The sequence below is a fragment of the Ostrea edulis genome, chromosome 5 (genome assembly GCF_947568905.1).
Source record: "Ostrea edulis chromosome 5, xbOstEdul1.1, whole genome shotgun sequence".
NCBI lineage: Eukaryota > Metazoa > Mollusca > Bivalvia > Ostreida > Ostreidae > Ostrea > Ostrea edulis.
In genome coordinates, this window is record NC_079168.1 from 23,827,893 (window position 1) to 23,852,021 (window position 24,129).

A 24,129-nucleotide genomic window follows, 5' to 3' on the forward strand; every position below is an offset into this window, starting at 1 on the left:
ATATTTTCCTGATTTTTTTTTTTATTGAATTATATATATATATATATATATATTATATATATATATATATATATATATATATACGTCTTATTTTGTCATAACTCAATAATTTCTTAGGCTTTGCCCAGTGAGGACCCATCAGGACGTATTCAACGGCATTTTTTAAGACGGTCCCTGATGTATTGCATTTCGAATTTACGTTGATATAAGATTTTCAAGAACTTGAGATCGATTGATTGCAAAACAATTAAAGCCATTTATCACGGATTTTAATGGCAATTTTTGTTTGCACAATGTGTAAAGTTGAAGTAAATCATAAATAAACAGTCAAAAAAAGTAATTGTATATTGTACACATTGAACGTTTGCTTGAAAATGTAATACTTTCATTAATTTGAAAGAACTATTTTCAAACTTATTACAGTCACAAGCGTATTTAAATACGGGCAAAATGTACATGGCATTACCCGATAAACAATTATAGAACACTGTATTAAATATCATGTACAAAAACCAGTAGTGTATAAAAATAAAAGAATTTCACCTTTAAAAAAAAACAACCGAAGTACATGTAAATAAATTTTCGTACTCGGATCCTCTCTTTTCAGTGTAAATAATGAAATAAGATTACTTTTGTGATGATCAATGTCGCCAGCATCCATACAGAAATACCAAAACATTTATTTCGTGTATTTATTATATGCAAATAATACACAATTTAATGTCTGTCATTCCTGAGATTCCTCTCTTGATCAGATTTTGTTGTATTTGTTTAAACAACTTTGTGTTTTTGATATTGTTTAAAATTCCTCTGTTCCCTATGGTAAAAGCACTAAGAATTTCGCTCTGTCTGTACACAGCTTAATGGCGCTAATGTAGGTGCTTGCATCCTAAAATCATCACATTTGCAGTCACTCATTTTTTTCTCTTATATTTCTTTTGAAATTGACATTGCTTTCATCGAGGACAATGAATACACGTTTGTTACAAACTAGTTCGATCCGGTTTTTTAGTTACCACTGTCCGTGTAATCAGCGTCAAGGTCAAAGGCTGCATTGGCTGTTCCGTTTATAGTAACGAAATGGTCAACGATTTGTTATTTTAATAATTAATTCTAATTAATATTTCTATAAAAACACGCAGATGGCAGTGGATTGGACATGTGCTACGGATGGATAAACGGATGGATAAAAGAACACACCCATATGTAGCCCTTAGTTGGACACCAGAAGGAAAAAGAAAGAGAGGAAGACCGAAGGAAACGTGGAGAAGAACAATAGAAAGAGAGAGGAAAGAACTAGGTTTTGGGTCATGGACAGAGGCAGCAAGATCAGCCCAGGATAGAAGTAAATGGATAGGACTTGTTCATGGCCCTATTATCCACGAGGAGAGAAGGGATTAAGTCAAGTAAGTCAATATTTCTATAAAATACATAAAAATTATAAATATACACAATAAAATACCTTTCTTTGTTGTTTTATCGGGTGATGTCAGAAGGTAGATATAGCATTGTAAGAAAAAAAATCATAACCAGAGTCTTACTCGGGTTATGAATTTTTTTTTCTGCAAAGCTAGCGACCTTTATCACTCGATAAAACAACCAGGAAAGCATTTTATTGTTTAAATAAAGTATTGCAAACGGGCTCAGATTCACACACAAATTTCGTCTCACAAACACCTTTTTTTCTTAATCTACATGTATATTCCCAAAACTACTTGAGCAATCTTAACTTTATAAAAAAAAAAATCCTAGTTCTGTCACTTCCTCAGGTCAAACGAAAACGTTTTACTAATAAGAATATATGAATATTGGACCGAACGAACACGGGCCCCTGGACGCACCAGAAGTGTGATCAGGTGCCCAAGCAACCCCTGTTGACCTGTAACACCCGCCATGAGGCCGATAAAATAAGTTGTACATTAAATTATATTTACCATTAAACTTAGACTAAAGGCGAGCCGAGCACAAACAACCTGAATGTATTACTGTTTTGGAAGACAAAATTACGTGAAAGAATCCGGAACATTAGAAAACAATACAAAGTTAGAGGAGTTGTACGTTGAATTGCTGTTTTAGAAGAAAAATAAAATACATGATAGAATCCGGAACACTACAATAAAGATTTAGAAACACAAGGTCGATTCTCTCTCTCTCCATCCCTCCCTTTCAATATATACATATTACATAATGTACTTCACGCCAATTTCACCCAAAGCAAAAAATAATACCTATAACTTTCAAAATGCTCATTGAATGTGTACATAATAAAACAACCAACCAACCATCCCTTAGCAATGAAGTCTCTTACAGTATCACCAGTTTACATAGAAGACTAGACAAATTAGTTTTCGAAAATGAGATTCAAAATGAAAGATCTGCTTTGTTTTGCGGTTGACAAGAGAAAACGCCATGTTACTGCAACACGTAAAGTATTTTCTGGGGGTGAGGGGAGCCATTTTTGTTATCATAACACTGGAAGGGAGTGTAATTCTTCAGTAACATTTGTGCCACGTGTTTGTTTGGGTTTGGGGTTAGGAAGAAATGGAATGTATTTCATTATTGACAGATTTTTGATTCGTTGTGGAAGCAGAGGTTCATATAAAGACACATCCCCCTGTGTGTAACGCCCAGCGTGGCCTTCCTCGGGGTGTTCCGAACTCTGCCATGCGGTGATTCCCCGCTCTTCTTTAGTCCCTTCAAAACAGAGGAAGGAGTACAACAACTATTGTTTATAGAGAAATATCAAAGACTCGCATTTACATACAAAACTTATGTCCTTACCAGGAAGAGTATTGTCCATGAAGCACGCTAGAAGAGCACCTGTTAGATTAGCGTTCCCTAGGAGGGTGCGAAGAATTCTGTCAGCATTGTCATTTCCTTAAAGATACAGACCAAAAAAATTGTGAATACAGTATAGTGTTTTCAATTAATATATCACTCTTTGTGCAAAAATCACTATAAGTCACTTATAAATATAATTATTTTAAAACGAAAATCGGATCCTACCTGTTCGGATACCATCGGGAGTTTTCTCTACCCAGTAAGGTATAGCTAAACCCATTATTAGGGAGAATCCAATAATTGCCAGATTCCGAGTGGAAGTGAGATTGACATACTGGAGGTTGGACAATACTACCCCAATGAACATTCCAAACATAGTGACGAGAGCCCCGCCCAGCACGGGATGCGGAATAGTGATGAATACTGCAGAAAACTTCCCGACAAGGCCAAACGCGATATAAAGGATTCCACAAAGCATGAACACTTGTCGGCTGCCAACCTGAAAAAAGACACGGAAAATTACACTGAAATCTTGGAAAGTGCAAGATTTCGCAGATACCGTTGAATCGAATTCAAATGATATATGATTTACAGAAAACGGTCCTACTTTGAATTTGCCGACTAACATCAGTTTATTTACCTTGGTAATGCCCACAGCCCCAACATTGCCTCCGTATGTGGAGGTTGCATGTCCACAACCCATTATCCCTGAGAAGAACGTGCAGAGTCCTTCAATGGCAATGCCCCTATTGATAGCATGGTTTGGAGGAGGTGGTACGTTACATGTTTTGGCGCATGCGTAATAATCCCCAATGGAGTCCAGTACGGAGATCATCGTTGCTATAAGGAACCCTACGAACACACTCACGCTGAAATCTGGTGGCCCAAACTGACCTGTAAAATAAAAACAAAATGTTTACATATTGCGTTTCGGTAATCAATATACACCGCCAGTATTCGTGTTTATTGTGACGTCAAAACGATGTTTTCAAAAGGGTTAAGTCAACTATATGTACTATCTTTCGTCAGAAAATGAATGAATTAGAGGTCAATGGGTCACGACACCCACCTCGTGGTTTGTTTGTTTTTTTTGTTTTGTTTTTTTAAAAGAGTATTTTTGAATAAGATTTTTCCTAATGTTCCAGTGTGAAACTTTCATTCCTTTTGGTATACATCTTGATCCCAGAGTTCATTGTCTGAAGGAAATATAATAGGAATTGGTTAGTACCCTCATAAAAACTATAGTTGGTTAGTACCGGTACCCTCATAAAATCTGAAGGAGCTGGGTAATACCCTCATAAAACTACCGGCGGTGAAGGTCAGTAATACGCCATCTGGTAGCTAGTCAGTACACTAGTCCGTCAATCGGGGCAAAAAAAGTCCAGATTTATTGAAATTGTCACAACTCTATTCAATAAAAATATTCACAGGTCTTATACCATGCTGGAAATAATTCAACTGGAACAAAACTTGAACTATACACTTAATATTAATTCATGACAAATACAAACATAACATAACTACAATTGTATTACTTCTAATGCATTGAATATTTTGGCGGATTTTTCCGAAAAAGTAGTCTGAATCGCTTTATTTCTTCATTCAATTTTTTCCGCAATTTCATTTATATAAGTAGGAATTTTGACACTACCATTTTTTGCCATTTATTGGTCAAAGAAGTAATTTCCAACGTTTCAAAATTATCAGATATACAGTGCCCGATTGCTACGGCCCTGAGCGCCAAACACAAGTCAAAATTTGTGTGGCACTTCTAATGGTGTCTCAATACGAGTGAAAAATTCTCAAAGGGACATAAAATGAGTAAACAAACTTTCAAAGAGCTGTGTTTCTTCTGAAAGTATGTCACCTGAGACGAAACTATTTCAAAAATTGATCTGTCAACTGTAGTCTATACTGTATCTGCAAGCATAGCAACGAAAAGAAACCCCAACAGAAACAACTATGAACGAATGGTAGGCAGTCAGATAGGTGAAACGTTACATATGCCCTGGTATTTTCATGGAGTTCAAGCGTATTAGACATCATGAATTCACATTGTTACCTGGATATGGAAAATAAAACCAGTTGGCTTCCACAATGGCTTCATGCCCGACGTCTGTCCTCGCCAGTGGGTTGCCTTCTAGTAACCCACACGCTGTGAAGATGCCGCTGACCCCCCAGCCTATCAGCATGGCGATCAGAATCTGTGTCAGGAATATACACATTAATATCAAACGTGCCTGTTTGGGACGCTAATGGTAAAGGAAGACTTGGTTGTAAGACGCGAGGATTTGGTCAGCTGTCGTAATCAGTGAAGGAGACACATGCATGTACAAGATTTTATTGGGTATCAAGCACCAAGAACATGTCTGATACGTGTTCATCACGTGGTATTTGTAGGTGTTTTACATAAAATCTGATTTTTCTAAACATGAATACATTTTTTCTTCTTATCTAACATAGCCGTAGATGCACTTACAGAGGCAGGACTGTTATTAGGCAAATAGGTAGTACATGTATGCAGTATCTGTATTATAGAAATGCTATTAGAATGACAAAGGAATTCTTTGTAACTGCAACTTAAGGAGGAATAGCACCTCGTCATAATGGCTGACTTTTTTTGAAAGCAGAACGAAAATATAAATGTCTGCAACACTTGTATATTCCTTTTAAATTTTATTGCCTAGCTGGGAAGCTCAGTAGCTTAACGTGTAGACTGCTGATCTGTAGACCATGGGTTCGAGTCTAGTTTGGATTTTAATGCTTCCATATTACTTTCTTCTAAAACTGTAAATTAGAAAGGTTTCAATTTCAAAATGTTATTGTACATATCATCCATTTTCCATCTTATAAGATTTCTCAGGTGTGTTATTCCTCCTTAACGTAAGACATCTACAATAGGTTACCACAACCTCGTAATATTAGGGTGATAGCCTCACAACCAAGAGCCCCGGGTTCGATTTTCGATCCCGACTTCAAAATTAAGATGTTTATAATAAGCACTGTAAATGTAAGGGATGTTCCTTTGCTAAGCGTACAGCATTAAATGCGAAGGTCCGTATCACGGTAGGCGTTGGCAGAATAAAGAATTTGTGGCCCTTCACCTAAAGCTGATGACGCCCTTCTATAGGTGAAATATTCATGAAGGGACGTAAACAAAGAGAAAGAAACAAACAAACGTGCTCCATTGAATTTGTACGTAATAAGCTCTTAAATTAGACATTTTCTCATGATGCCTTACTCCTAATGATTCATGAATACACAATAACTGACAGCACTTACAAATATTTACCTCGGCCAAGGGTTCAGTTTGACTAACAACGGCCTTGGCGGAGGTAAAGAGACAAATATAACTATATGTCTACCGCAAACACTTGATGCAGAGGGTATCGCATGACGTGGCATCCCCTCTTTTTGGTCCACATTGGGATGGGAAGCTTCCACCTCGCGAGGTATAGGGAGAATATAATGGCCAGTCCAGCGGTACTAAAACATTAGACAGGTCAATCATCAAACATTTCGTTGTAGTTATCTTATAACTCATATTTGTACTACTGCTGTTAAATCTAAATAATTAAAGAAGATGATGTTTGATATTGAAAGCAATGAAATTAAAGAATAAAAATTTCCACATAGAACTTGCATACATGTATTTACTGTAATAAAATGGATTATCTGGGGATAAGCTTAGATACAAGGAATTACTCCACATTATGGTGCTATCTCAAGCGGAAGTAAGACGTCACGGTTCCGATTGACTCGGACATGACGTACATTTGTACATGTAGTATAATTTTATCACTTTTCGCGGGCTTCAAATTTCACGTTTTCAGTAAAAGATACTTTAATTCGTGGACAAATGCCATTTATTTTGCCGTCTTAATAATGGATTCTTGTCATAATTCAGACAAAATAGAAGAAATGTACCACATATACTTGTATTTTCTTCAGTTATGAAGCACGTAAATCGTGGCTCTACCGCTCTCCTGGGAAGAAAGCTTGACTGATAATGTATAAAAGTGTCATATTTTAAACTTGTCAACCCTCTAGCGACCATTATAAATGCTCTGCCCTTACTCTTTTTAAGGCACAAAATAAGAAAATAGTGTTTCTTTTTTTTTTCCAAATACATGTATATGACTAGATACCTCTACTTTATTTTTTGTCAAGTAGTACCCTAAATTACGTATACCAGAGTCATTATGTAAGAAAGTCTAACAAACATAAGCACTAGATGTATGACAGAAATCACATTGAAAACGCAAAATTTTAAGTAGATCAGAGAAAATTGGTTGTGTCTTGTATCTTATCAATATAATAAGATACAAGACATAACCAAAGACATGACGAATTTATCTTCAAGCCGCATAGTGTTAATATAAATACTGCAAATAAGTTATATACCACTAGTATTTAAAATTACTGTCGGTTCTAATGGAATTACAAAGTCCTTTGGTATTAGAATATAACCTTGAAGTAACCTTGCCACAAAAAACAGGAACCGCGAAACCAAATAGTCTGTGTGTTAAACGAACACACACCTTCTATAGTTGCGTACAAATACAGGTAAACTTCGGTATCTCGAACACCGATATGTCGAATACCATGGATGTCTCGTAGTCAGTCGACGGTCCCGTCCACTTTTACTATATTAATGATTTTTAAAAAGCCCGGTATCTCGAACACGGAAATCTCGAATAGCTGGCTTATCTCGAAGTAGATTTACAGTCTCAAGTGCTAAAAACACACGCGTTATCTCGAAGTCCAAGGAGTTTCTCGCTTCATTGACTTCACACCTGAAGTAAACAATCATTCCGTTATGCTAATTTTACGGTCTGTTGGACGTTTCTGTTAGATTTAGCACGGGCTTCATGGAACCATTGCCGATAATTAGCCTTATTAGCCCCAAGCTGTTGATTTGGGAGCTATATCTAATTATGCAGATTAGGTGTTTGGAGGTGATCATGAAATGCACACTTATACGTACATGTAAAATGACACGATAATTCAACAAGCAGCTTGGGGACGAGTACTGAAATACGAATTTAATTTTGTCGTAATACACGTTTACACATGCTATTACAAGTCAAAGTAAATCAAGAATTAAACAATAAAAGACCTTATTTTTTAGCATAGATATCAGCACCAAAATTGAAAACCTTCAGTATCTAATAAGCAATCTAAATGTAGCGAATGACACGGTATCCAACCCCGGGGGATAGTTGGATTACCTGGCAGTGGTATAAAAGGGAACCTCATACATTCGAAACAAAGTTCCAGGCTATAACAGAAATCGAAAAAGACACAGAATCCAAGGCAGCGATATTTCCCGTTTCCGTCTTCGTCATTATTACAGTGATCGGTTTATCATTTACAAAGCGTACCACAAATCCAGGTATCAGAAATATTGAACCGACGTGATTATCGCTATAAGGGGAAAAGAGTACCAATTCATTTCCCATAGACCTCAATGCTAACCTTTGGCCCTCTCACTAATTAACTATATCGATTTTAAACAAATGACCGCAAACATTTCAAAGTTCATTACAAATGTTGATAAAAAATGACAAAAAATATATAGGGTCCCGTGCCCTTTCGCGTTCAATTAATATGAGAAGAATCCATCAATAAATATGTACTATACTTTATAAATCGTTTGATTTTTTGTGATTTTGATGCAAACAATATAATATAATAAATATTGATGTGCAGCATGATCGAATACAGGTAAACTACAATATAGTACTTAGTACTCACAGTAACCCGATGCCCCAGTGTACGGATACAAACTTCACGGCGGCCCTCTGCATGTATATCCCGATCAGGAGAATTGTGGGAACGATGGTTACCGGGCCAACAAAATTTAGAATGAGGCCAACAAGGCCTGTGGCTCCTATCAAGAAATGGATGAAACCGGCAGCCATTAGGCTTCCCTGTAACTAAACACAAATATTCTCAAGTAGAATCAAAGTCTGTAGCTAAACATAAAAACATGTATTCTGAAGTAGAATTAAAATTCTGGAAATCAAGGTTACCTTGGGTACAGTTTTCGTACGTTACGTATATGTTGGCTTTAATATATCTGTACTAACAGGGTTCTTAATCAGAAGAATTCTATTTCAGTTAGATCGGGTGAGAAAGTCTTCAAGATGCTTTCTTTTAAAAGTTTCTTCACTAACTGCTTTACAGATTTTTTTTTATCATTAGGGTCACGCATCGAGAAACGGAATTCTTACAGTAACCATTGTGTCCGTCCGTCTGTAAATAATTCTATGTAACGTGAAATATCCCGTATTTTCTACCCTACCAAACTTATCTATCAACGATCCAACCATAGCATCAGTAGGTGCTGACATTGCAGTACAACAGTAAACTAGTGGGTATTGGGTTTTTTACAAAAAAACCAGATGTCTCCCTTTCAAAGTTTGATTGTCTAATAACCGGGGCAACAATAATGAGTACAAGCGTAAGAGGCAATAACAACGGCTTGCATCAATATTACACCTAAGAATCATCAAGTTTTTTTAAAACATGACATTGAATGAAGAAATGGGTCAAGGTCAAAAATTTTGGTACAGTACATCTTGTCTTAATGTCTGCTTTCCATGTTCCTATGTCAAAGGGTTCTCAGGTTATAGTCTTGACTATACTTTGATGTAAAAGAGTGACCTTGAATGAAGAAATGGGTCAAGGTCAAAGATTTTGGTACAGTACACCTTGTCTTGTTATCTGCTTTCTAAGTTGTAAGTTTGAAATCCTAATGTTAAATAATTCTCAGGTTATAGTCTTGGTGTAAAAGAGTGACCTTGACACTGTAAGTGGATGAAGGTAAAAAATGTCTGTGGTGTGCATCCCTCTTCCATATCATCTCTCCATATTCCAAGGTTGAAGTTTTAATGTCAAACGGTTGTCAAGTCAGCTTTTGGTCTGGACTATATTTTGACATAAAAAAATTGACCTTGACTTTATAAATGGGTCAAGATCAAAACTTTTGGTGGAATTCCCCCTTTCCTCATCCCCCCTTCTCATATTCTAAGTTTGAAGTCTTAATGTCAAAGGGTTCTAAAGTCTATTCATTTGACCTTGAATGAAGAAAGGGGTCAAAAGGGGTCAAAAATTTTGGTGCAGTGCACCTTGTATCTATGTCCTCTTGCAACGTTCCAAGTTTGAAATCGTAATGTCAAAGGGTTCTCAGCTATTGGCCTGGACTATATGTTGACGTAAAAGATTGACCTTCACTTTATAAGTGGGTCAAGGTCAAAAGTTTTGGGGGCGGGTACCCTTCCTCCATACCATCTCCTTAAATTCCAAGTTTGAAGTCTTAAAGTCAAAGAGTTCTCTAGTTAGGGCCTGGACAAAATTTGATTGAAGAAGAAGAAAAATGACAAAAACAATATGTCTCCCCTTTGAAGGGTAGACATAATTAAAGCCTTGCACAATGCGTGAGACATCATTTTTAGATATCTTTATTCCTATCTAGCATACAATCGTGTTTGATACGATTGGATATTTTGTTTTTGCAGTTATTTTGTATAAAGTGTACATTTTTCAGTTTTTTAAAGCTTGAAAAGGGAACATATATTGAATGGTTAGCGTGTATCGAGAACATATATGCAATTCTTGGCACACTGATTTGACTACGGGTTATTACATCTACCAGATCAAGATAAATAGGGCTCACAACGGGTGTGACCGCGGTCGACAGGGGATGCTGACACCTTCTAGACTCCTGATCCCACCTCTGGTATATCCAGGGGTCTGTGTTGCCCAACTCTCTATTTTGTATCCCTTATAGGAGTTATGGGTTTGGTCACTGTTCATTATCTTCACTTTTCATGCACTTTTCCCTGCTAGATAGACTTTTATGACTAAACCTTTTTAAGATAGGTTGTCTATAGAACAGATTAATATTAATGCTTACGTTTTGTACATGTGACATAATTAATCCCCATTCATCTATTGTGGCATTTTTCACGATCGTGAAATTCATTCCAGATGTCTCGTTAAATATCGTCATCACTGAAATATTAAAGAGGGAATTATTCAAATATCTCAACATCTTACAATATTATTTAAAATACTCTCTCACATCCTCATGAACAAGTAGATTTATAATTCAGTACTAACACAGCCCCTAAAAAGTGTTTGAAAGAAGAAAAATGGGTAAATGATAATTCTGCAAGAAAATTCAAATAACAATAAGAATGAAATTTCAAAAGAAGCACTTGAAAGCAACCTACTTTTACATTATCACATTTACAGTCATGTATATGCAAGTGATCATTCATGTGGGTTGCTTCCTAACCTGGATTTCACAAACCATTGCTGGTTTACATCGCAAGAATTTCAAATGGAAAAAGTAATTCAATAACTCAAATTTATACGTGATTCTTAATCTAATCATCATCACATTGAAATCATATTTCATTATATCGTGCATTGTAGCTGTTAAAGTACCGGGTATATATATATAATTTTTGTATTTGTAATCTACAATATTGTGATTTATATAACATCTGCACAATATCAGATTGTATATATAAACAATGTTTCATTCAAAAGTAGAGGTGCCCCTTGAAACTGAATCTATATTGGTAGTAATTAAATAGATTAAGAACAGTACAACCTGATTACATGTAATTAACATTTTGAGATAGAATTTGGGAAGCAGAGTCTATTGTTACTCACACTATCACCTAACAGGCACATCAACATTCAACCATGATTCCAAATCAATTTTCAACGTTGAAATGACGTAAAAATTCTAACGTTGAATCAACACCATTGATATTTCATCGAAGAATCAATGATGTCAAGTGTATTTCAAATGATTTAGAAATTGATACAATGTTCATACCATACTCATAAAACTACAATTTAGTAGTAGTAAATGAACTACATTTAGAGAACACACCTTTTTTGGTTGCAAAATTAAAAAGGGAAAATAATATAGTTGGTCCTGATTCAAAACTGAAATATTACGATAAAACTGTAAGGAATGCTATTAATGAAAAATATCTAAATTGTTCCTCTCCTAAATCATCAAATCTTAAAAGCGGTATTCATTGTGCACTTAGAATTTTTTTTTATATTGTCATGTAATCGATCGCCGTTGCTCAGTGGTAGAGCTTTAGCATCGTAACCGGGAAGACATTTTTTATAAGGTGAAATTAATACAATGACGCAAATTTGAAGTGTTTTTGGAGAAAATTAAGTTCTCCAAATAAAGTAATTCAAGAAATCAAAAGATTTTGTCATTTATTTTTCCGGGGGTGGAAGAAATTATTGCTTCTTTTATCGTTTAGTACATTTTTCTAAACAAAATACCACGATTTACCTTAAATTTGAAACAAAATGGGGGGGGGGGGGCTTAAATCCGCCACTGATCTACCATCGTTAAATACAGAAACAACTCAAATATCATCTATCATCGTCGTGTAACCAGATGGTTTTCTTACATGATTATCTATGATGAATGGGTCAGATAAGATGCTCATTTATAATAAATAAAAGAATTATTGACATCTATAATAAATAAAATCATTATTGATATTTGTAATAAATAAAAGCATTATTGACATTTGTAATAAATAAAAGCATTATTGACATTTGTAATAGATAAAAGAATTATTGACATTTGTAATAAATAAAAGAATTATTGACATTTGTAATAAATAAAAGAATTATTGACTTTTGTAATAAATAAAAGAATAATTGATTATTGATTAACGCATCAACAATCAACGAACGTGTATAACTGTTAATAATTTCGACATTGGATCAGCCTTGGATTATGGTTGGTTTGCGTTTTCAACCAGAATCGAACGTATTTTGAACGCTGGAACGCCGACGTTGTGTGCCTGCCGGAATGTATTTAACAAAGAAACAGATCTATTTAGTATATACTATTGACTACATGTATCTATATACATTGTACTACAATATATCGTGTCAAGTTTCAAACATCTCCATCAGAACACAGTAGAGGTAACTTTCTGTGATAGATCATATAGCTTTTGCTGAGAGTCAATTGAGCACCGAAAAGATTAGCAGATAAACCGAGTCCAGGGCCGTAATGCTCACCTGAGTCACCTTAATGATATAAGAGAAAGTCTGTACATTAAAACTGCTAATGTGAACGCAATTTAAACATAGGCGAACTAACACTAAACGAGAATTTGTGTGTACTAATTCTACAAATTGTACCCTGTAGTTCTAGAAAATATAATTAAAGATTCTTATATATACACTGTACCTGTATTCAAACATTAAACCACTACTATGGTCCCATCTTGGCACTGAAAGGGGGGGGGGGGGGGGGGGTGAATAAGCTTCTATATACGGGGTGTAGCTTTTCTATCAGTTTGACATGTAACCTTGTTTCTTGCTGTGAAGATTTCTCCTAACTTACAATATGGGAAAAACGAAAAACATTGAGTATAAACAAAAGAATCTAATGTCAAAATTACGATAAAAAAGTGCAAGATGTATATATGGATTCTATGTCAGTAGTGATTTTCATGTACTGTAAACCTAATTTAGTCATTTTGGCAAATACGACTTTGGTAGCTAAGGCCTCTCCTCTTTCTTGCCTCCATCAATTGATTAAACTTGGATACAATACATTTGTTGAATCCTAATCACGATGTCACTTCGGACTGACTACAGACCTGATGTTCTGCCGGCATCACACCTGTCTGGATAAAGAGTCTGTAGAGCAAGCAGTGGTACTACATACTCAAAAGCCGCGCCTTGGAACAGGGGAAGCCTGCAAGAAACGAACAGTCCGTGGATTTAAATTTTATATATTTACGTTGCGAAAGTCACTTGGATTGCAATATCACATATCAATTTAGTACACATAGCTCAAATGCCTACTGTAGATACACACGGTACTGAGTATACTAGCTGCTGAACATATCAAAATGATTGCTAAACTATATTTAAAATTCATTCAATTTTCTATAATGATTCTAAAATGTTTAGCTCTTCAGAACAGAACATAATCACGGCGAAGAACTGCAGTCTAGTTTATATATTCTGCATTCTTCTCTGAAACAAATGTTGAGATTTTTTGAATGACTAAATGAACAAAAAATTAGTGATGACAGTGAACGAAAAGAGATCGTTAGTTCAGTAGTCAGAAAAAAAAATTGTTGGAGTGTTTTTCTGTCTGCTTAAATGGACATCGTACACAGCACGGAGTCTATTGTTAAATGATTGGGACATCGCTGTCAAGGAGACAATAAATTCTGTCCATAACAAGCTGAACTCAGACAACAGGAAGAACTAATAACGTCTGTCTGATCAATGACTCCTGGACTGCACTATACCAAAACATTCTGAAATTTCTCCATCGTCTGCTCAAATTCGGACGAATTGTCATGATCGAAATTAAAGATATAAATGATCTATGCTGTTTTTTAATTGAACACAGGGTTTGATTATTTGCAGGATTTAAAGGTTCCTCATTAGCTGGATATGGAATTACACACTCACCTGACTCCAACCAACACCATGGCCAGCGTGGTGATACCGTCCATAAATAACGTTGTACTCAGAAGTTTGGTCTTGAAATCGGGATTTTTGTCCCCACAGACAGCCTCTGCTACCATCAGGGACAGCGCTAACTGATTTGCCAGGGAAAGAAGAGCTTGCTGAAAGTATATTGACAACAATGCAATATAATACAACCAAGCAAAGTGTACGTAATATGAGAGTATACAGCCTGCTTATTGAATATACGTGCGTGTAATTCGAACTTTAGTACCAAGTCGAAGAAATGTCAATGGATAATACGGATCAAATCCGGATATATTAACATTTTTGGGAATTACCGGGGCTCTTCTAGTGTTTACTTCGTACTATGGGAATATGAAAACAATGTAAGCATGGTAACGCCCTTTATGCAAAAAGGACCTCCTACTTTCATTAGTTAGATAACTCCATAATACACACAACCTTGACATTTATTTTTTCTGTCTACATTTTGAAATTTAAGTTTGTAGGTTTTGTTGAACAAGCTGTTGTAAATATGTACCTTTTACTGTCAAGATGCACGGCCGTTGCTTTATTTCGAGAGATGTAAATCAACACTGAACAATGTCTTTATCATATCAAAGATTTCGTGATTTATCGTATTCCCTTCATTCAGTCGCATGTTTATATTGTGATATTTACATTTCAAATGTTTTTGCCGTCGATATCTTTATCAACTGAAATGATAGCAATTTCTCACGAATGTGAACCAATCGGATTAAAATCGGATCTTTTATCCGCTCCGTTATTGTTATGTCGCTACACTTAATGTTTGTGTAGCGACATACCAATAACGGAGCGGATCAAAGATCTGATTTTAATCAGATTGGTACGTGAACAATTCTATTTTCATTTTTGTCGGAATTCCAAGCTGTTAAACTGGAAGTACTAAAGTATTATATTTATTATGATTCTAAAACATCTATGTAACTTTTAGTAAATTTGAAATCACAAAACTTTTCCAACATCAAAACGTGTTACTTTTTGACACTTTACACTACAATTTCTTACATTTAAGATTAGATGCTTTTTGACATCATATATAGTTGCTTCGCCAATAAAAATGGAACACGAAATATTCCTATCTCTCGTGATCAATTTTAAATTACTTTGTTAAACATCATTCCGATACTCTGTAGTTGCTAATAAAAAGATGCTGGAGTTCCTCATTGACAATATCTACGTAGTCTTTCGCGATAACATTTTTCAACCGTCTGTTGGAATTCCCATGAGCATGAATTGTGCTCCTTCTTATCTGACTTTTTTATGTGTTCTTACGAGGCAGAATTTATTCAAAAGCTTTAACACGAAGAAAGAATCTCTTGTGGCCATCAACTCAACATTTAGATATATCGATGACATTTTATCTCTAAATGATACTCATTTTCACTCATGTTGATTCGATATACCCCATTGAACTCGAAATCAATATTCCACCTCTGCTGCGTACTTATGTATTTTACTGAACATAGATGCTAACGGCAAACTAATGACTCAACTTTATGATAAACCGGATGACTTCAGCTTTTCCATCGTCAACTTTCCATATCTATATAGCAATATACCATCATCATCAGTATATATTGTTTATGTCTCTCAACTTATTCGACACGCACGAGCATGTTCTGCGTTTGATCAGTTTCAAAACCATGGTACATGTAAGCTACTGGCAATTAAGTTCTTGTTACAGGGGTTTCAACAGTCTCGTTTAAAGTCATCATTTCGCAAATTCTATGGTCGTTACATCGATCTTATTTTACAAATAAAATCTGTCATTAGGTCGAGTGTTGTCTAACATGTTTCATACCGATTGTTAGGCCGTTCTTGATACATTGATTTTGACTACGGATTACCCCGTTTACCTCATCAGGATTCACGGCGGATGTGACCGGTCAACACGGAGATGCTTACTCCTAAGCAACTGATCCCACCTCTGGTGTGTCGAGGGGTCCGTATTTGCCCTACTCTTAATCCTGTATTTTTTAAATGGGAATAATGAGATTAATCACTATTCTTATCCTCACTTTTTCATTCATACACGTATTGTTCACAACCAAACCGCATTCATTACAATTCTGCACAAATATCGAAGACATAAACATAAGCTTACCTGGAACGCAAATAAGATAGTGAGATGCATGGGCGGGTTATCTGTAACTTTATAAATGAGACCGTCATCGCCATCCACATCTTCAACAACAGGATCCTCCACATGCACATCTTCTGTGTGGTTGACCATCTTAGCCGCTTCCTCGCCCACGTGGTTTTCCATCTCACTGTCAAATGGAAGCACAACGGTGTCACAAAGATAGTCATTTTCTCGTCTGAAGGTAAAATAATCTAACACACTATCAGGTATACATTTCATTAGAACATTGATTGGTTGAATATTGTTTAACGTCCCTCTTGAGAATCTTTCACTCGCATGAAGACGTCATTGCCGGTAAAGGACTCGAAAATTTAGGTCTATGTTCGGCGCTTACGGCCGTTGAGCAGGAAGAAATCTTTATCGTGCCACACCTGTTATGATACGGGGCCTCAGTTTTTACGGTATCGTCCAAAGGACCGACACATTTAGTCGGCTCTTACTACAAAGACGGGGTACTGAAGACCTAGTATTCTAACCCGGATCCCCACGGGACTTCATTAGAATAAGAATTATAAACTATGGACAGGTTAAAAAGAAGACCCGGTATTCGGAGCCTTTCAAGATGCCCACTTATATGCCAGATACATACAGCTTATAAGTATGAAATGTCAGGGGAAATTTCGAAATAGGCATATCAGAAATTCCTTTGGCATTGCTCTAATTTTTAGTTTGCAGTACAACACTGACTACTATACAGTCTAACATTACCTGTTCTATTTATAACTATCTAAAATAAATAATACCATTGTATGATTTATACACAGACATCAGATCACAATATTTGGTCTATTCTAATGCCATACTCGGAATATAAGCGGCTGTACCTCAAGGCATCAGATGTAACAACTCCTGAATATTAAATACATTGTACTATTACATTCTGGTCAGATAAAAATCATTTGTTTGGGGTTTTGTCCACAATATATTCTGGTTTCAGTTTTCATATTATATAAATCAATGACAGTTCGTGAAAAATATGTATGGTATTTTCTAAACAAGGTCATATAAACCACAGTATTTACCATATAATGATAAAATCATTGTCATTCGCCATTGTTCCCGATCACAAACAAGCTTTACAATATAATGTTTACATTCTAGACGTATTACCATCTGTAATCTCCCAATACAGAAATAGAATCTTACAGGTCAATGATAATAATCTATAGGAAAGGAATGGGTTATATATATATATCGGGTTCGTGTGTGTTCGTGCGTGCGGGTGGTGCGTGTGTGTGTTCGTGCGTGCGTGTGATGTACAGAAGCAAAAAAAAATGCAACCAATCGTGAGTGCAACCAGTAGTTTGTTTTCTATATATATTATATGCCTATTCCGGGTAGTTAGTCGGAGACAACGTGTATGTAAGGATGAATTAATTCATACGTTAAGGGGCTACAACTCTCACCCGACTCAGTTGCTTCTTAAACGCACACGAATTTTATAAATTTAGAATCCAAGCGATGGCCTCACAGAAACAGAAACAACTATTCATATCGTGTAGAAGCTGAGACCCGTGTACATATCGTGAGGAACGTGAGATAGATTTTGTCAATGGTTGGCGAGTCTCCTATAAACGTATTTAAACAAACCTGATATTTAATTAAGCTACCCCGTGTCTTTAAAAGAAATTCACAGAACTTGAATTAATAAGAAAAAGATTGTTGATAACCCAGTTTCCAGAGACAATGATATTAAGAAATGATACACAAAATTTCTCCGAAATTTCTTAGTAAGAAATATATAGTATCATTTTTAAGAAAAGAACATGTTTCATATTAAGACAAAGACAAGGAAGGAGACATGCATGGAAACCCAGCTCAAGGCTGACACAAGTAAAGGACTTTTAAAACATGTATTCAAAGAAATATTATAACAACTATGCGTAAAGTGGTGTTGATTTGATTTTTTTATTTCAACATATTTTATTTTATAAATATACAAAGGGATTGGTTACAAGTTCTAGCAGCTTAGACCCCCCCCCCCCCCCCCCCATACAAAATATATTGTGTTATACATTTGTACCGGTATGCCTACACTGTACATAATTGTAGATTGGTGACCACTTTAGTAAGTTATACTGATGATGCCATGAGTTCCTTGAAGTGAAATTAGGGAACAGATATTTCTGGGTTTTTACTTTCATATTCATGGCAGATTTCTGCACTGATGTGGTAACTGTTAACTTCAACTAACAAAACGGGGGGGGGGGGGGGGGGGTGACCTTGAAACTAATTGCACGTGAATATATGACGGTTAAAGTATACACATACGAAATAAGAAACTAAAGTCCCAGTTGTAATATTAGCATTTCACTGATGAATATCAATCGCAACAACGATGTACACCTTACACCTGTCAATATCTCTGGCAATAACGATGTGCACCTTATAGCCGTGAATATATATCGCGATAATGAGCTATGAATACATGTAAAAATCGAAATAATGATGTACATACAGACTTAAAAGATTCTCCTAAGCTCCACTGAAATACTGGACTGTGGAGCTTACCCTCTATATGGTTCAATCATTCGCCATCAGAATTAAAAATGTACAGAGTTTGGAATATACTTAATAATTACCTTGCCACGGTAAAAACCTGCAGCGGTTGTGCACTGAGTCCGTTCATAATTCCAGATGATTCAAACTGAACAAGAATCTAATGAAATGTTTTTTTTTTACAGATAACTTGAGTGAAGTAGGAAGGACAGCGACCTATATCTCCATCGCCTATATTTGACATGCAATGTGTTATTTACCTGTTCGCTATTTACGTCTTCAAACCGTATAATTGACAGGTTGACATAATTTCTGCAAGTATTCAGTAAACATAGTACTAGAGATGGAAATGTGATCGAAAAATTTATTCATTGTCCCACCAGATTTCATAGTTCAATTCACTTTCCCTACATTTCGTTGAGAATATGTTAATACACAATGCATACATTATTTGTTCGCTGAGAACGTGTTTGAAAAAAATGACCTTGGGTACATATTTACCAAAATCTGCACAGGTAGAATGTTATCACACCGTGGTATCTTCAAGTGCACATTTTCAACACCGAGATTCTGCGCACTTTATAAAATTAAAAATGAGTTGACAATAACACCCCAACAACAACAACCCCTTCTAAAATCCCACCTAGAATTTCTACGTATCAAAGTCCTTGTGGGGTCATTGATTCAACTCACTGAAGGTACACTAAAGTTTAATGACCCACCATTATATATCTGTTATTAAAATTAATTATAATGAGATCCTTATCTTTGAAATGTCGGTAAGTTTGAAGCACGGTTTCAGTAACATTTTCCGGTATTTTCCCCAGAATAGATGAGGAAATCGACATGCTTCGAGCTCTTGTCAACAGAAATTGTGGAGATTCTCTTATACATGTACTATAGAAATTAGAAAAATCGAAGAAAATATCACAGTGCTCGCTACCAACTGAACCATACAAACAAAAGGATAAAGGGCCACACCGCTCACATGAGCAATTGTATTTTTTCATGCTAAGTTCCAGTTATGGCTCCATCATGTCTCGTTGGTGTCAGCTTCAATCTACACTACATATGGAGGATGCTTGAATACTAAATTAACAAACCATGCCTTTGTGGCTCTTAATACGATCTCCAAAGGCACATTATATTTGTTTAATGTTTAACTTTAAGGTATTCCATGTATAATGAAAGGATAATGAACAGTTTTGAAGGATTTAGATCAACATAAATGTTTATTGTTAAATAATGATGAAAGTGAAGCAGATGAAATTCACATGACTGGTAAATGATTAGAAGCTGACCTTTTTGCACTTAAGACTTTTTGGAAGAGTTGTCTGCCCTTTGTAAAATCAAGAAAAATCTAATTTTCTAAAAATGTGTGTGGTCAATGATTAATTTTATTTCATATTTTCACTAAGAGAAAGTGTTTGTAACTTTCTACCAAGAGATTTGTGTGAAAATATAATTTCTTTTTAAAATATTGTAATAAAACATGCTTTTCCCATATACTTCAATGTTAAATCCTAGGTGAAATAAATCAAGCAGTAAACAAAATTTTGAAAATTCCTACGGTGGATTATTTTTATTTGATGAACCCTTCAAAATGATACCATGATTACAAAAATTCCACCATCCATTTATTAGATATGAAATATGGTCATTACACATTGAATACCTTAAGAACCTTTAAGAAAAACTGATTGTGACCTTGCCCAAAATGTGACTATACGGTAATCTACATTACAGGACGATGTATGTTAAGTTTGGCCCTACGATTCTTGTGAAGAAGTTGAAAATATAAAAAGTTTACAAAACGACAGACAGACGCCGGGTAAACGTTGAGCTAAAATTGTCTTATTCTATGAATTTCAAAGTCAATAGCCATAATTCTGCTGAAAGTACGTCTTTTGATCATGAATATTTATATAACTGGCATTTAAATTCAGTCAAATAGTTGCAAGCGTATTGCAAAAAGAAAAGTTCAGAAAACTGCATACGAGTCAATCTAATTAAAATTAGAGGTTAGATCCGCTCACATACTCGCTACACATTGTATATGAGCGGATCTAACATCTAATTTTAATTAGATTGCATACGAGTTGAGCCTTATGTGCAACTCTGTCGCATGTAGTTCAACTGGACAAAAACCTGGAATTTGGTCTGTAGACTAGTTCATCCATGCGGAATTTATACATACAAAACAATAAGCTTCCTACATGTACGTCTAGGCATATCAACAACAGTCTCAAAAATATTGAACAATTAAAGCCTGAAATAATGGACAACAAAAGGCTGAAATAATGGACAACAAAAAGCTGAAATAATGGACAACAAAAAGCTGATATAATGGACAACGACAAACTGACATAAAGGACAACAAAAGTCTGGAATATCGAATGTAGACAAATACAATTATGATGAGTGATTTAGAGTTTGAAAAGACCACGGTTGAATTTGATATATAACAGGATGAGTGTATAGGAAAAGAATGAGTCCTATCTAACGATCTTTAACACGGAGCAACACAAGTTGAAATACGAGCTACTGCCTCCATGAGACAGCAATACTGGTATCATAATTCATCGAACTTAACACAAGAATTCCGGAGGGAGGGAGAGAGGGGGAGACCGACAGAGGGGAGAGAGAGAGAGAGGGGGGGGGGGGGGAGAGACTTGACAATCATTCCACAAACTTGAAATAATCTCGAATCTGCAAATCCAGCATTTCATTTTATAACATATATATATATATATATATATATATATATATATATATATATATATATATTAAATATATATATATATTAAATATTAGCGAGAAACCCCATTGCCAAGGTAAAATTAGCCATAGTTTATCCAGTCTAGTTTATGGAATGCACTGCAATTCTTTGATTAAATATTTGACATATTCTATTTAATTTCTCTTGACTTCAGAATAACAAATTTTAATTATGTTGAAAATTTCATTTGATAAAATGTTCTAACAATGGGGCATCACAGCATAAGTATTACATACTGCAATCGTACATTGTATTCAAGCAAGAATATTTTACGATGGGGGACTCTTATATGTATCATTGTAAAATCTTACCTCGTCCTCGGCCAACAGAAGTACACATAAATGTTCTTTCCAATATAAAATAGAGAAAATGTCATTTATGACGTGATTTTGTGCCAGTGGCAGCTTAATCAAATTGATATATTCACCTACAGAACAAACTTGAAATTTTGTCGAGAATCTGTTATATACTATGTAAATCTTGCGTGTTAAACTTAAAATCGATATTCCGTTTTAACGTTTAGCAGTAGATGATAATCCTTGCATGCATCCAAAGGACAAGGCCAAATTTTTATAATTTGTTGTAAGATGTCCCTATGAGAAAAGTCTCTCTGAGTGTACCTAAACAACTCCTCTTAAATATTGTCACAATATAGGGTACTGGGAATTTTGGGTGTAGATGCTTGCCAAAACGCTTTACCGATAGTTCAAATACTATTAGCTATAGTGAATTAATGATCGATTGTGACGACAAATTCACTATGATTTATTAAGATAGTAATGTCCATAATCATGTGCTATTACCTTTCTATCGTGTTCATTCATTGTGTTCGACATTGTTTATTAATGAATATACTGTTTTGTACTATGTTCCATGTGGAGCCTCTTAGTGAAATAAAAAAGTTGCAGCAGTTTCAAAGGAAACTTATTTTCTAATGTGATTTTTTTTTTTTTTTTTTTTTTACAAATACAGCTGGTCGTTTCATGTATTAAGTTTACTGTCATTATTTTGTACGTATTAATAATAATAATTGGGGGGGGGGGGGGTATGCTTTTTTAAAATTCTTTTTATATGAATACATTTGTATATACATACACGTATTTGGTTTTTGCACTTCTGTGGCATCCGCGTAAGAAACAATGATCAATTCGAATATCGCTTGGCCTTTTCCGTCGAGCGAGAAAAATACCCCGGATGTCATACAACACAATCATGCAACTACTTTGGGTCACATGGCACGAGAAATGGCGTTGCCCGCAGTTTAAACGTTTTGTGCCCGACCGCAAAGAAATTTACACCTCGTTACAGGTACCATAGCTTCTGCTGAATTGGTATAGAGAAAATAAGAATGGACACTTTATCTCTTCATATCAATTTGACAGTCTCTTATAAAATATATGCATTCCATGCCTTTCTCTAATCGCAAAATCAGAACGCTTTCAGAAAGTCTCCACTTGTTCGCATGTGATACGTGTAAAATTGAAGCAACTATTTCTTGAATAAAACGTTTTATTCCAGTAAAATTGCATCTACACGTACGTATACATTTATAGAAAACAGACCATATTAAAATATTTTCATAAAAAGACGAGCAGAAATGACAGCAAATAGATGTTTGCTTCTGTGGCATTTGTCACGCGCAGTCGGAAATTCGCCGGAGGCAATTTACATTTTTACCATGAAAACCTTTATGTTCTGGGGTCCTTTTTTCTCGACTTGATGGAAAGGGCAGAGTGATATTCCGAATGAATAAATTATGAATGATAACGGTACATCATCGACTGTCTATGAAATTTGCTAGATATGATATCACCCATTCCGATGTACTTAAAGTCTGAAACATGCCTTACCTTTTTTGTCCGGTACTATTAATCAACATTTAATAAATTATATCGGAAAGGGCAACACCAAACGGAGGTGATGACAATCAGGCGACGGACTCCTTATCAACAGAATACCATCGGATCCGGATCAGCAGAGTTATTACATATCACGGATAATGAAACAAACATCAGGTAATACCCATGCTGTGCAGCTATTTTTAGAAACACAGATGTGAATCACTTCTAAGAATTGGACCTCTATATTCTTCGAATGAACGGTTCCACCAATTTGTCTCATGGTTCATTGAAAATACCGAGTTATCAACGGCACAATCAAACTAAGACAGGACTTATTAGAAGAAGGAATAAAAAACAAAGCGGTATAAAAGCGCAAACAAACATTGAGTTGAACTTTCAGTGTGCCAATAGAACATCTTTATTGAGTTGACCTTTCATCGATTGAGTTGACCTTTCATTGATTGAGTTGACCTTTCATTGTACCAATGAACACATCTTCATTGAGTTGACCTTTCAGTCGCACGGTTAAGTTCTTTTAAAAG

At 35.4% G+C, this 24,129-nt stretch overlaps 1 protein-coding gene across 4 annotated transcripts; it reads right to left on the reverse strand.

Annotated features, from left to right (window-relative positions):
* Window positions 1-252: 252 nt before the first annotated feature.
* Window positions 253-23,772, reverse strand: LOC125651407 (solute carrier family 23 member 1-like). 4 transcript variants are annotated; one of them, XM_048879973.2, is made up of 12 exons: window positions 23,597-23,772; window positions 16,430-16,595; window positions 14,281-14,438; window positions 13,452-13,549; window positions 10,703-10,800; window positions 8,539-8,720; window positions 6,147-6,267; window positions 4,844-4,985; window positions 3,422-3,675; window positions 3,007-3,280; window positions 2,782-2,877; window positions 253-2,694 (listed from the first exon to the last, which is right to left on the reverse strand). In XM_048879973.2, the coding sequence occupies exons 1-12, from the start codon at window positions 23,623-23,625 to the stop codon at window positions 2,465-2,467; spliced, it is 1,848 nt and encodes a 615-aa protein (XP_048735930.1). In that variant the 5' UTR covers window positions 23,626-23,772; the 3' UTR covers window positions 253-2,464. The 4 variants fall into 4 exon arrangements, with proteins under 4 accessions (XP_048735930.1, XP_048735928.1, XP_048735934.1 ...); XM_048879971.2 differs by lacking the exon at window positions 23,597-23,772 and adding an exon at window positions 22,058-23,564; XM_048879977.2 differs by lacking the exon at window positions 23,597-23,772 and adding an exon at window positions 19,228-19,246.
* Between the last annotated feature and the right edge of the window lie 357 nt (window positions 23,773-24,129).